Source organism: Coenobita brevimanus, chromosome 22, assembly GCF_032717465.1.
Source record: "Coenobita brevimanus isolate Jiangsu-jjx chromosome 22, ASM3271746v2, whole genome shotgun sequence".
NCBI classification, from domain to species: domain Eukaryota; kingdom Metazoa; phylum Arthropoda; class Malacostraca; order Decapoda; family Coenobitidae; genus Coenobita; species Coenobita brevimanus.
Window position 1 is genome coordinate 44374345 of NC_136975.1, and position 15125 is coordinate 44389469.

General features: G+C 42.8%; 1 protein-coding gene across 1 annotated transcript in view; it reads left to right on the forward strand.

Annotated features, from left to right (window-relative positions):
• dally (division abnormally delayed protein) overlaps window positions 1-14499 on the forward strand; it is a 386642-nt gene extending 372143 nt beyond the window's left edge. The window contains exons 7-9 of the mRNA XM_080266884.1: window positions 5679-5799; window positions 7725-7971; window positions 13760-14499. Coding sequence (XP_080123010.1) covers window positions 5679-5799; window positions 7725-7971; window positions 13760-13866 — 475 coding nt within the window. The 3' untranslated portion in view covers window positions 13867-14499. The remainder of the gene's footprint in view (window positions 1-5678; window positions 5800-7724; window positions 7972-13759) is intronic.
• The last annotated feature ends 626 nt before the right edge of the window (window positions 14500-15125 follow it).

Sequence of the window (15125 nt, forward strand, 5' to 3'; positions counted from 1 at the left end):
GTAGCCTTGTTTGGTGTCCTTGGGCACGTGTTTATGCTGTGCACGTGGCAAGGGAAGGGCACGTGTTAATACCCGTGCACGTGGCAAGGGCAGGGCACGTGTTAATACCCGTGCACGTGGAAAAGGGGAGGTTTGGTTGGATGTGTTGTGGTGAGGCAGGGATATGGTTTGGGTGAAACAGGGCGGTGTTGGAGGTGAGGCAAGGGTGTGATGGGGTGAGATAGGGGTGTGGTGGGGTGAGGAAGATGGTCGTAGGGTGAGGCAGGGGTGTGGTGGGATGAGGAAAGGGTGAGGCAGGAGTATGGAAGGTGAGGGAAGATTGAGGTGGGGTAGGTGGAATTAGGCAGAGGTGAGGCAGGGGTAGGGATGAGGAAAGGAAGGGGTGTGATATATTCCCTTGGTTGTTTAATGTGTAAATGGAAGAGGGTTGAGTTGTGAAGATCAAAGAGAAAGAGGAGAGTAGTAACCTAACCACAAGTAGATGGATGTGTTTGGAGTGTGTGGGTAGTAGTGAAGTGTGTGGATATGACTGAAGTGTGAATGGTACTGAAGTGTGTGGATGGCAGTGAAGTATTGATTCCGAAGTGTGTGCATGGTACGGAAGTGTGAATGGCACTACTGTGAGTGTATGGTATTGAAGTGTGTGGGTGGTACTGAAGTGTGTGGTGATAGGGATGAATTTTGTTGTTTTGGCGAGGGTGGCAGGGGACTCCAAAGGGAAACAGATGAATGTTAAAGAGCCCGTGATGAGGGGATGAAAAGGGTACAATGAATAGAGGGAAGAGATCCGTAAGAGAGAGAGAGAGCACGGACGAGTTATGGGTGAGAGTGTTCCCCGAATTGGCTGTTTGAGGAGAGTTACGGTACGTGGAACTGTATGTTTTCTAAGGTTTCTCGTATTTCCTTTCGTTACCCTTTCACTCCCTCCGCATTGCGTTCTCTTCCTAATCCTTGTTATCATCATTCTGTTTTTTTTTTTCGTCACCTCATATCCACCCTCACTCCTCCTCCTCCTCCTCCTCCCCATCATCATCATCATCATCATCATCCTATTTATACTCTTTTCTTCCCCCCCCCTCCCCCTTCTCCCTCACCACTCCTTCTGTCCATGTTCTGTTCCTCTTGTCATTTCCCCCACCTCGCCTCCCATTTCCCCTCACCCCTGTCTCTCTTCCTCCTCCTTCCCTACACACCCCTTATCTACCCCTGACCCTCCTTCTTCCTTTCCTTTTCCCTCTTCCCCCTCCTGTTTCCCCCCACACCCCTTATCTCCCTTTCACCCACCCCTTTCCTTCCCCCCTACCCCTCCCCTTCCCCTCCCACGCTAACAACCCATCCACCAAACTACCTGGGCGTGTCAAACTGTCGGCTGGGAGGAGAAGAAGACGGAGAACTGGACAGCCTCCAAAAAATTACCTTCTTTCCCCTCTTCTCTCGCTCTCTCTCTTACCTACATTCTCCTTTTACCCACATACGCACATCCCCTCCTCTCTCTCTCTCTCTCTCTCTCTCTCTCTCTCTCTCTCTCTCTCACACACACACACACACACACACACACACACACACACACACACACACACACACACACACACACCTCCCGTCACTTTCTGTCTCCTCCTTCACCATCCTCTTTCATCCCTCTCCCTCTCTCCTCATTCTCCCCTCTGTTCCCTCCCTCCCTCATCTATCTCTTCCTTCCTCCTTCCCCCTCCTGTTTTATCTCTGCTTCTTTTCTCCACCCCCCTCCATCTATTCCTCTCTCCTCTTTCCCTCTTCTCTCTCTCTCTCCTCCGTTCCTCCTCTTTCTCACCCTGCCCCCTCCCTTTTCTCGGGGAACCTTCCTGTTTGGCTATCCTTGTCATAGTCACAGAGTAGTTACGTTAATTTTATCTTACGGTATAACAGCCTCGAAAGAACCAATAGATGTGTTGTCGTTTGCTTTCATTGGTATTCCTTCTCCCTCCTGTCATCGTTCTCTCCCTCTCTTTCTCCCTCTTCTCTCCTGTCTCGTCCTCTCTTCTTCGTCTTTCCCCTGTCTGTTGCTTATCTCTCTATCTCCTGTTCCTTTTTCTTTCTGTGTCCCTCTTCTCTTTCTCCTCTCTCTTCCTCTCCTCTGGTCTCTCCTTTTTTTCCTCCTTCCCTCCTCCTCCTTCCTTCTTTCTTGTCTCCTCTCCCTCCTCCTTCCTACCCCCTCTTCTCTTTTGTCTCCTCTTCTCTCTTTGCTCCTTCTGTTTCTTGTCGTTCCCTTTGCTCCATCTCCAGCCTCTGTCATCTCTCTTCCTCATTTCACTTCTCCTCTCCACTCCTCTGTCTTCTCATTCCTTCTTCCTCCTCCTATATTACCCTTCCTCATCCTCTCCCTTGCTTCACTATCCTGTCTACTGTCTGTCCCTCTCATTCTTCCCTCATCTCTCTCTCTCTCTCTCTCTCTCTCACCCAGCACGTTAATGACCGAACCACCAAACTGCCCGTGCGTCTCAGAATTGCCTTTGACTGTCCCCCCCAGGAGTGAAATGGCCCCTTCGTCAGCGCCAGAACAAAAGCTCCGGGCGGGGGAGTGGCCGGGGAAGAAGAGGGAGAGTTGGACACCCCCTCCCCTAAAAATAAACTTGGGGGAAAAAAGATAAAGGGAAAAGTGACGTGTTCGTTAAGAGAGAGAGAGAGAGAGAGAGAGAGAGAGAGACGAAAAAGACTACGTGCATCTCTTTATTGGTCATTTCAGCAAGATACAGAGTTGCCAGGACGGTGTTGAGAAAGGGAAGCGACAGGGAGTTCAGAGGCGTAATATCCTTGTCGTTTTTGCATGGTGACGACTAGTGTACAGAATAGTTGTTTCCCTTTTGCTTGTGGTCGCTTAAGCAGAGAATAGAGTTGCGTAGGAGGTGAGGAGAGAGGGAGGCGACAGGGAGGGTGTAGTGTTGTCGTGGCTGTCGTTCAAGCAGGATACAGAGACAGCAGGGAGGTGGGGAGAAGAGGTGGAAGCTACCGGGAATGTGTCGTGGTCTTTCGTGTTTGTGTGGTCGTTTCAGTAGGGTATGGTTTGGCAGGGAGGCGTTGAGAGAGGGGAACGACAGGGAGTGTGGGTGGATATTTTTCTTGTGGTCGCTTCTGATCGTTTAGTATAGTGATGACGAGGGACGAGAACGACATGTGTATAGCCGTCGTGTGGTCGTTTCAGCATAGAGTTACCCAGCAGGAGAGAGAGAGAGAGAGAGAGAGAGAGAGAGAGAGAGAGAGAGAGAGAGAGAGAGAGAGAGAGAGAGAGAGAGAGAGTGTCAGCTATCTCACACATCTGGCTCTCTCTCACGCCCTGCCAGCCTCTCTCAACACCTAGGGTCATCTTGTGGCCTGGCTGGGTGGTGACAGTGCTGGTGGTGATGATGAGGCAAAGATAGTGATGACCGATGATGATGATGATGATGGTGGTGGTGGTGGTGGTGGTGGTGAGGCAAAAATGATGATGATGGCACTGTCGGTGATGGTGGTGATGATGATGATGATGATGATGATTCGGCAGGTGGTGGTGGTGGTAGTGATGATGCAGACGATTGTAATTGTGAAAGTAATGATGGTAATAATGGTGGTGATGGTGATGGCAGTGATAATGATGATGATATTGGTAATGGTTGAGCAGATATTGATAAATGAATGTGGTAATAATGAGGTGATGATGATGATACTGATGATGATATTATTGACGGTGATGATAATGAAATGATGGGTGTAATAATAATAATAATAGTGATAATAATAATAAAAGCGGGTTGAATTCTTGCTTCATTATTTCAAAACTCCTGAACATATAAGACAGAAATATTATTGTACCTCTGGCTGAGAAAATCTGCGGCAACGTCCCACCACATTTCACAACCTGACTCACTTCATCCCTTCCTCTCGATGATGATGATGATGATGACGACCCACTTAGATTCAGGTTAATTGTTGGCTTTTCTCATTAGTTTCGCTGTGTGTGTGTGTGTGTGTGTGTGTGTGTTATTCCAGCTTGTCAGTGTTTTTCCGTGTGGTTTTACTCTTTGGTTTCTTTTTTCATCGTTTTATTAAGTTTGTAGTTTTAAAGTTGTAGAGTTGAACCGACCACAAGAGGGTTAATGGTGGCAGTATCAACCCATTACTCACTCACAGCTGAATGAAATCGTCCAGTGCTAGATGGAATAGACTAATAGGAGAGAATGATAGAGTTGTGCCGGCCATGAGAGTGTTACTGGTGGTAGCATTAACACTCAGGCTCCAACGACTCACTCTTGGCTGAATAAAATCGTCTGACCTCAACTGGAATAAAATACTAGGCGTCGGAACCAAGAGAATTTTATTATCGGCTCAGTGAAATCGTCTGGCATTAGCTGAATAGAGTACTAGAGCTGTCCCAACCATGAACTGTTAACCCGCCTCATTTTTATTCATGGTCCTTTTATTTTTCCTTTTTTTTCTCATAATTGTCCTCCTTGATTTTTTAACTTCTCGCAATCTGCCTTCTCCTCTAGCAGGCTTTTTTTTTTTTTTTTTTTTTTTTTTTTTTTTTTAGCCCGGGGAAGTTCTGTGTCAAATTAGCATATGCAAATGACCTGAGTTAGAGAGGTGACTGGAGGATGTGGAGGGAAGGGGTAGTGGGAGGGGAGGTCGTTTAAGAGAGGGTGAAGTGGGAGGAGGAGGAGGAGGAGGAGGAGGAATGGAGAGTCGTTTAAGATACCTTGGGGGGTGAAGTTGGGGAAAGGGGAGAGATAAGGAGGAAAGAGGAAGAGGAGAGATAGGAAGGGGAAGGAGGGAAGGGGGAAGGAGAGAGTAGGGGAGGGGAAAGGGGAAGGGAAGACGGGAGAGAGGGGCATTAGTAGACTGTGAAGGTATTGGAAAGAGGAGAGGGGTGAAAGAGGGAAGGGGAAAATGAGAGAGTAGAAGTCTGAAATGGAGATTATTATAGGATAGTAATAATGATGATAGTGGTAGGTGGTGGCGACCATCATCCGCTCACTTGCTGTAGTGCTGCCTACTTCTTCCTTAGCCTTTATAATTCTTTTTCTGTGTCTTCCCTTCTCTCCTCCTATTTCTCCCATCTTTCTTGTCACTTCTTATTGCTTTTCTTTCCTTTACAGGTGGTTTTGCATTAAGTGACAACCCAAATGGTTTCCTGTAAGACAAGAAACCATTTACAACGTTGGGTGGTAACCATATAACCAAACCATACGTGCTCCCTACGTGTCAACAAGTGGGTTGGTGGAGGGTTAGTGCCCCTCCCCGTAAAACAAATAACTCAGAGTCAAATGGCCACCCCTTACGGGATTGTGGCGTCTGGCAATAGATAGATAGGTAGAATTATGATGATGATGATGGCGATTTATTTTGCACGTCATACCTTATTATTATCCTCTGCGTTCTGCATATATATATATATATATATATATATATATATATATATATATATAGAGAGAGAGAGAGAGAGAGAGAGAGAGAGAGAGAGAGAGAGAGAGAGAGAGAGAGAGAGAGAGAGATATGTATGTATCTATGTATATCGCTGTACTATTGATATACTGTACTTTGCATCAGAAACGTACAAGGAGATGCTGAGATGTAATAGGCAGTATAAATCGTTCAGGAAAAGGTGTTACGAAATCATCAGAGTCCCTTAGATTACGTGTTCCAAACCTTCTATCTTTTCATTTCAGGTACACCAAAACGACGGCCGGAGTGGGCATCAGCGCACAGAAGTACAATCCAGAGATCCGGCTGGAGCGTCCTGACACCACCGTCTATACCTTGGCGGAGAGGCTGCGTAGTGTGCGCAGGGTGAGCCACTGTGCTTGATGGATTGTGAACCTGCCTGGCTTCTGTCTCTCTCTCTCTATTCATATCCATCTAGTCACTGTTTTTCAGCTGCTTCTGCTGTGTCTGTCTATCAGTCTATCTGTCAGTGCCTGTTTGTATCAGTCTGTACCACTGTGTTTATCGTTGCAGAGAGGCCTCTTGGCGTGTGCAAGGTGAGGCTCCGTGGTTAATGATATGTTAATCTATCTATCTGCTGTCTGTCTGAGTGTCTGTCCGTATCCATATGTCTATCTTTACCTGTTTATATCTGTCTGTACCACTGTCTACACCTTGGCAGAGAGACTGAATGGTGTGGAATGTTAATCTGTCTGCATCCTGTTTCTCTCAATGTCCCACTACATATCCGTCCATCTACCTGTGACACTACCTGTATCCATCCATCTCTGTACCTGCTCATGTCGACCTTTTAACCCATTCATAAGACAGCATTATTATCCGTGTCTTATCATTCTGTCAGTGTGTCTTTGAGCCCGGGTACACAAACAACTTTAACCTAACTGGTATTTTTATTTGTAGGACAGCCAAGAGACGGGGGCAGTTTATGTACGCCTTCTTCTTTTTCCTTCATGGGAAAAGAAAAATTTGTTACGAAAAATAATTAATTCACTGCCGAAGGTCGTATTTCTTGGTGACAAAGGAGACATCGTAACACCTGTTTCAGAGTGACTTATTTGGCATATTATACGTTAACATTTTCGTGTGTGCTGTTTATATCGTTTTAAAATCGATATAGTTTGCATCAGTAACGTAAAAGAGAATTTTGAGGTGTCATTTGCAGAATAAAACGCAATGGAAGGGATGTCACGAAATCTACAAAGCTATCCACAATACGACCCTGATTATAGCTGGATCCGGTGATGCGTGGGTAGTTGAAAGAGCCTGCGTTCAGTTCTCTGGCCGGTCAGACAAGTGGGCAAAGTTTTATACCCCCTTGTACCTGTTCAGCCGGAAGTACAAGTGGAGACGATGCAAATGTAACACCGACTAATGCCGGTTTTATTCTAGGGGAAGATTTTGACCTAGTGAAATATGTCTGCCTTTCTGACCTTCGTGCAGTTGATAGGCAGAAACCTAGTCCTGTGCCCACATTTACTGATCCCATTTCCTCTGCCCTTACTATATACTTTTTTTTTTTTTTTTTCCTGAAAATGTCTTCCATTTCTTCTGACGTTATTGTTTTACTACTTGTCTTCAAATATATGAGTTACACATCCCCACCACCACCACCACCAAATAATAATAAAATACAAATCCTCCTCATCACTCCTCAGGGATCTTGATATCACCTGCTACCCTGAACCGAATATCTAGGTGTGTCCAAAACAGCAAGAGGGTTAATATTACGTGCATGAATTTACCACATACCCACTGACTCTCCTCTCACGCCTTATGCCCATTGACTCCCCTTTCACGCCACATATCCATTGACTCTCCATCCACACTCACATACTGTCTCTCCTTCCATGCCCATAGACTCTGCTTCCACGCCTTATACTGTCCCTCCACACCCACATTCTGTCTCTCCTTCCATGCAGTACACTACTAACTCTCCTTGCACTCCCCACAGCTGGTAGTAACGCAGCTCACCTGGCTTCCGAACACCGACTTACTGACTCTCCTTCCACGCCACATACCCACTAACTCTCCTTCCACACCACATACCCCGCTAACTCTCCTTCCACACCACATACCCCGCTAACTCTCCTTCCACACCACATACCCACTAACTGTCCTTCCATGCCGCATACCCACTAACTCTCCTTCCACACCACATACCCACTAACTCTCCTTCCACACCACATACCCACAAACTCTCCTTCCACGCCACATACCCACTAACTCTCCTTCCACACCACATACCACTAACTCTCCTTCCACGCCCACAGCTGGTCTTGACGCAGCTGACATGGCTCCCGAAGGCTGATTCTCGCCGGAGCCACAACTACGGCCACATCGACGGCTCCGGCTCGGGCGTGGACATGATGCCGGAGAGCCGACGACACAGCGACTATCCCCACAACGACGACGAAGAGAACCACCCCGACGACTACGACCAGGACTACGAGGGTTACCCAATGGCCTCCGGGGACGGCTCTGGGGACCGCATCTTGGACTACGAGATCACCGGGACCAGTAAGGCTTTGTGTGTGTGTGTGTGTGTGTGTGTGTGTGTGTGTGTGTGTGTGTGTGTACGTACCTATCAGTATCTATCTGTCTGTCCATGCCCCTATGTCTGTTTATCTATGTATTCGCCAGTCTGTCTGTCCGTCTGTATCTCTCTGTATTTATCTTCATCTGTGTCCCTTTCTGTCTTTATCTACCTGTGTCCGTCGGTCTGTCTATCTTTATCTATGTTCATCTGTGACCCTTTCTTTCTCTGTCTCTCAGTCTGTCTGTCTGTCTCTGTGTCTCTATCAATCTATGTATCTATATCCATTTATCTGTCTATCTACCAAGAGCCTGGGCAACTTTGTCCGTTTTAGGTGATTAGTCCAAACATTTAAAGCAATTTGTCCAAACATTTAAGGCAATTAGTCCGACCAGTTAAGGTGATTAGTCCAAACATTTAAATCAATTTGTCCAAACATTTAAGGCAATTAGTCCGACCAGTTAAGGTGATTAGTCCAAACATTTAAAGCAATTAGTTCAAACATTGAAGATAATTAATCTAAACATTTAAGGTGATTAGTCCAAACATTTAAAGCAATTAGTCCAGATATTTAAGGTGATTAGTCCAAACATTTAAAGCAGTTAGTCCAAACCTTTAAGGTGATTAGTCCAAACATTTAAAGCAGTTAGTCCAAACATTTAAGGTGATTAGTCCAAACATTTAAAGCAGTTAGTCCAAACCTTTAAGGTGATTAGTCCAAACATTTAAGGTGATTAGTCCAAACATTTAAAGCAGTTAGTCCAAACATTTAAGGTGATTAGTCCAAACATTTAAAGCAGTTAGTCCAAACATTTAAGGTGATTAGTCCAAACATTTAAAGCAGTTAGTCCAAACATTTAAAGCAGTTAGTCCAAACATTTAAGGTGATTAGTCCAAACATTTAAAGCAGTTAGTCCAAACATTTAAGGTGATTAGTCCAATTGGTTCGTTCTTGTTTTTGCTTATATTCTGTTTTGCCTCGGTGCATTCGTAATATATCATCGGTTTGCATTGTTACACCCTAGTATTCTCGTGTGTGTTACTTAGGCAAACTCTGTCGATATTAGAAAGTTATAAACAGTATACCAGACGACAGTAACGTGTAATAAACCATTTAGGCAGAATGTTACGACAACACATCAGATGGAAAACTAAAGGGCCAGATCAGATTGGAGCTTCTTAACCCACCGGCCCAGCAGGCATTCATTTGATTGGCAAGAACAAGCTAGTCAATAAAATGCATGTTATATACCAGGGATGTTTCAGAATATAACTTAAAATACATCCAATATTGTAGATTGGAGGAAATTGGTGAATCAGTTTTAAATAGAACTAAGAAACGATCATTATGTTAATTTACTCGACTCAGGTGGGAAAAGGACAAAAGGGCAGCATATAGTGTGACTATAATATTTTAAATTAGGCCAAGGTTAGGTCCAAAATGAAATAGTCATTCCTTGAATAACCACTGAAAACAAATGTTGCAGCATATTTTTTTTATTGAATATTTTTTGTCATGTTACAATTATCCTTTAGGCATTTAGGGTTTTCTATGATTTCAGGGAATCAAATAATTATGCAGTAGTAAGCACAAAGAACGTGGGTGCAGCGAGGCCAGTGATAGGATTAATTCACTGAGCTCTGTAATATGGAGGGGCTTTCTGATGCGTAGCGCCGTGTAGTTTGTGTGCCCGCCCCGCCGCCAGGGCCCCTGGGCGGCGCTGATGTTTATGTACCTCGCCTGACGCCCGCGCCTTTTCTTTTGATATCAGCCGATGAATACAGAAATTTTAGTACCATGGTCCACTGCGCAACTTACGGAAGCAACAGCGAAACAGAGACAGGAAGCTAAGGACAGTGTTCCAGTTGCATAATTTACATTACCATGATGAATGCGACGAACGCGCTTACCGTGAAATGGAGATATGAATTCCCCGAGCTAGGCAACTTAGGCCACACAGTATAGCCCCGCTAGGTTACAGGAGGGCGCAACCCCTCCCGGCACGGCAGTCCCGGCCGCGGCTCGAACTCACGACCCCCTGGGCCCGAGCTCGATGCTCTACCTCTGAGTTGCATTTTTAATCCGTGATATATACTGTACAGTAAGCTATGAAGAATTTTGTTCAAGTATGTACTGTAGATGTTGACATGTACGATCGATGCCCTGCCGTAAACTTGATAATTTTTGCAGGAAGAACGAGACATAGAAAGTTTCTACACTTCTTTTTTTCGTCTTCCTTTCCAGACAGATAACAGCTGTGATGGTTTTTCCTCTCTTAACCATGAATTATTTTTAGACAAAAGAACGCAAGACAGGGAAAAATTGTACTTTCGTTGACCATCCTGCAAATGCTAATCTCAGATACGAGATGCCTCCACGAGGGCAGAGGAGATAGTGATGCGGAATCCATCGTAAATACCTTTGAGAATCCCTCCCCAGTGTTAACCCTTCAAAGCCCATTCATTTATTTTTGCAGCAATCTTTTCGAAAATTTGATATGTTACTTAGAAAGCAATTGCAAGACACTTACTGGTATAACTTTTTTTGTAAGAGCCATAGTTTAGCTAGAAAATGGGTGTCACCTACAGGGGACACCGGGGTTTTGCCGGAGCAACTTGATGTGGGGAATGCTTTATCCCATCCATCACATATGAACTGATATTTGTTTGCATAGTTTACATAACTTTTGTTATTAGTAGGCATGATAAATGGAATAAAATGCATTATAAGTGCTTACTCAAGATTTATTTTTCAATAATTGTTCATGATGCCATACATTTCTACTGAAAATATTAGTAATTACAGAACAGTAACGACTATAAATGTCTAAACTATGCCAAAAGAGAGAAAGATTTCCTTCTGGTTGAAATACCAAAGTACTCACATTTCATATCTTGATTCATAATGAATTGTTCAATAGATACAAGTATTATGTATACAGGGAAAAAATCATAATCATGTGATGCCATTTGTCCATAAAAACAATACTGTAGGTTCTGAATCAAAAACAAATGAAACTTGACTAAACACATATAAGTAATCAATGTAGAGATAAAAAACCCAACAGTAAACTAAGTTAGTCTATTTGGAATGGAAAACATAAAAGCAGTGAATGTGAAGAGGTACTTTGCACTTTTTGCACATGATTCTGGTATGTCTGTGACACTCTGCACATCGAGCTTGGTTGCATGAGTCCTGTACATGACCAGTTATATCATCATCAGTGCGTACTTTCTGATGCACTCTTTTTTCCCCTCTACCACTACAGTAAGGTGATTTTGTGGGTGGTGACTGGTAAGTTCCAAGGTAACCCTGCACCAGTGATCGCCTAAAGTCACAATATGTCATTTTACTAGTAGCACACACTTTATGAATCTGCCACCCATTCTGACAAGCTGCATCAATTCCAAATGCAAATAGAGGATACCACCATTTTTTTCCTCTAAATGCCACCCTTTGTGAGTCTACATTTTGGTCAAATCGATCCACTCCTCCCGTATGCTTATTGTACATGGTCACTACATGTGGGCAGTCAACTTTGATTTTCTGTCTCTTGTTATTCACAGTTGCTATTCTGTCTGCTTTTGTAACAGGCTGACATCAATGACAGATGCCAAAGTCACAATATTATTATCATTCCACCTGACAACACTAATATTTTTTGTTGTTCTCATGGTCATTGATCCTCTTGCCTTTTTCTTCATCACTTGTGGACTTTCCAAAGGATACTTCTCAGTTCTGTTCTCTCGGATTGTTCCTGTTCCTCTGTGTCCCAGTTCAGTTAGTTCATCCAGAAGTGGCAGACTAGTGAAAAAGTTGTCAAAATAAAGACTGTATGACTTGATTGTCTTAGGTAAGTGAGATGTGAGACAAAACAACAGAAGCATCAAGTCCTAGCCTCAGTTGATCTGGCAGTGGGGCTGTTTTTGATCCCTGGTATGGTATGAAGTATACCAGATATCCTCCTGGAGTTGCAGCTGACCATAATTTATATCCAAATCTAATTGGTTTTGCATGTATATGCTGTTTACTGCCATGATGCCCATAATATGGCACCATTGTCTCATCAATAGATATGTTACTAGTTATTACATACTTTGAATTTTTCACAAAACATTCATTCAAATGATCAAAGTAATGTCTCACTTTTCCAAATTTGTCATTATCAGGGAGTTGCTCATTGTCACATGTGTGTAGGTATTTGTGAATCTCCAAAAATCTTCCCCTTCTCATGCTATTTGAAACCAGTTCATTGTGGGTGTCAGATTTTGTCTCCCAAAACATGCATATGTTTTTTGGAGTTAGACATCCTGTCAACAAAAGGATTCCTATATACACCTTCATCTCACTTTCAGTCACCTGTAGCTCATGGTTTTTCTGAGATGCATATCTATTTGACATATCCACTAATAGCTTCACCAATGACTTGTCAAAGCAGAGTTCAAAACATTCAATAGGTGTCATAAACTCTCCCAGAGTGTCATTCACTTGCACATCTTGCTCAAGTACTGATAATTTAGGGAGTTCTACATTAGCTTTCCACAGTCTGTTTTTTTTCTTGTTCCTTGATTTACATTTATCCTCATTATTCTCATTTGTACTGTCTCGTGCCTCCCTGACAGCTACTTTTATCTCACATTCTGACACTAACTGAGATGAAGTAAGGTGATTCAGGTTTCCAGAATTTTCATCATCTGAATCATTATCTGTTTCAGCCCCATCTACTGGAGGAAAAATTGTGATTTCCTCTACATCTCTGCCTCTAATTTCTTCATCTGGACCCTGGTTCTCATTGTCTAGTTTCTCTAGTAATTCAACTGCCTCTTCGACTCAGACTCGAAATAAAAGAAAAAAACTATGAATAATCAGACTGGAAATAAAAGAAAAAAACTATGAATAATCTACGGTAAATAGCAGTTCAATCAATAATCAACAAATAAATAAAGATTACAATATATTCAAGGACATACAGTATAAACTGCAGACAATGAAATAAAACCATAGAAAACCATAAAATCATCTGTTGTTACTGGGCACAGGTTTCACAGTATTAGCTTGTGCTCCGTGTCCCCTACAGGTGACAGGCTTTATAAAAGATGATATAGTGTTGATGTCAGTCATCATATGGTTATTTAGGTGGTTTGCTGTTATTTAGCAACTATTTAGGCTGTTCAAAAGAGACACTGAGTTACCATCACTTACCCCTTTACTTTTCTGATAGCCATAATGAGTAGAGTACTCAATAATTTGGTGAAAAGACTTTAACACTCCCTCTTTTACCTCTTGCTGCTGCTTCATATGTAAACAGTGGGCCACGTTGATCATATCAAAGAAAACAGACATGCTTGAGCGCCATAGAAAACTAAAATTTAAGGATAAACTAATAAAGATTAATAATCCACATCCAGACAAACTTGTGTAACCTACAGGGGACACTGGGTTCTGGAGGGTTAACAGCTTAGCATTTCTTCCCACGAGATGCGGTGATATCTATATTCCTTTGGCAACATTTTAAAATCGTTTTCTGTTGATAATCAGCAAGAAATCGAGTAAATCGGAGCAATATTTTAGAGTTTTTCACAGTTTTAATGTTATCCTAGACATTTCCACGGTTTAGACAGTATACTAGAGATTTTAGCAATTTTTCTAAGGTAGCGGTTTTCTCGCGTTTTGAGTTTAGCGACATTTTAGCTTTTTTTTTTTTTTTTTTCTGGGCAAGTTACTGTTTTTTGTGAACTTTGGCAACTCTAATGGTGACTTTTCCTTTACAGCCAACACCAACGTGCAAAGTGCCCCAGGATCCTCAGCTCAGCCTCTTACCAGCACCTTCTTCCTTTCAATCACCCTAGCAGCTGCAGTGTTCCTAATGCACTTCTGAGGTTCATATTATCGCAACGACCAGGCGCCTGCATACATTGAAAAGCCACTTATAGTCAAACGTTCTTGACTTAAAATGTAACCATATCATTTGTGTAGACGTTGGTGCTGTTGACATAAACCAGGAAGGAAGATTATTTGTATGGCTGAGCAAACACCCCAACCCACCATCTTCAGTGCCCACTGCCTCTTGAAAGGTTTGCGATTGAGAAGTTGTAGATATAGGCAGAACACCAAGTAAAATTTTGTTGGATATAATTTCAAACAAGAAGCTGCATGCCCACAGCAGTAAAATCATTGTTTGCTCTCTTCCTCAAACAGCATATAGAACCTTCAGTAGCTACTAACCATTTGATCATGTTTCATAAAGTCACCAATGTTTTCTTTTTAAGACGAAGTTTGAAGGTTTACCATGAGACATTGTTAACTTGTAGTACCATTTTTTTTCACCTGATTTTAGTATTCTTTCACTATATTAGAACTTGTAGCAATGTAAATCTTCAAACCTAACTAATGTTAATTGCTGTAGAAATTGTGACCTAACCTAACAAAACTGAACAAACCCATCAAAAATTATGGCCTAAGCCCACAGAGATTACTGTGGGTGCAAAAAATATTACAAGACCAAAAGGAATATCCCCCCAGAGTTAATACATAAATCTTCGGTATAAGATAGTAATGCATATAGAGTACTGCGGTATAAGATAGTAATGCATATAGAGTACTGATTTTGATAAACTGGGTAAACAATTTTTTCACTAGGTTTTCAGTATGGTAATGCATCTAGTGAAGTGGTGCAGTTGGTCTATACTCTTTCCTCATGGAGAAAATTCTTTAACATTAATAATGTAGGCTATTGTAGAGAGCAGCAGTATTTACTTTATACAGTCAAGTCGCCTAATCCAAGGCAATTGGAAAATGGTACCTACCAGTGGATTAAGAATTCCGCTGTTTACAAAGTTAAGAACCAGTGGGAAAAAAGGATAATTAGTCTGGACCCTCGTGGAACCACCCTACAGCACCCTACCTACACCTAACTAGCCAGCAGCAAACACAGACAATCTTAGAAATATTCAGTGCATGTATTTAATGGAAATAAACAATAATTAACTGGAAATAATAGGTTTAGGGCCTCACCTACTCTGACGGATGAAAGTGCTTACGTGGATGGGGTGGGTAGGAGCTGGGGATAACTTAGTGTCTTAGCACCTCTCAGCATGATACGAGGGTGGTATAGCCTCATGCTGTTGTTGCCTCTCC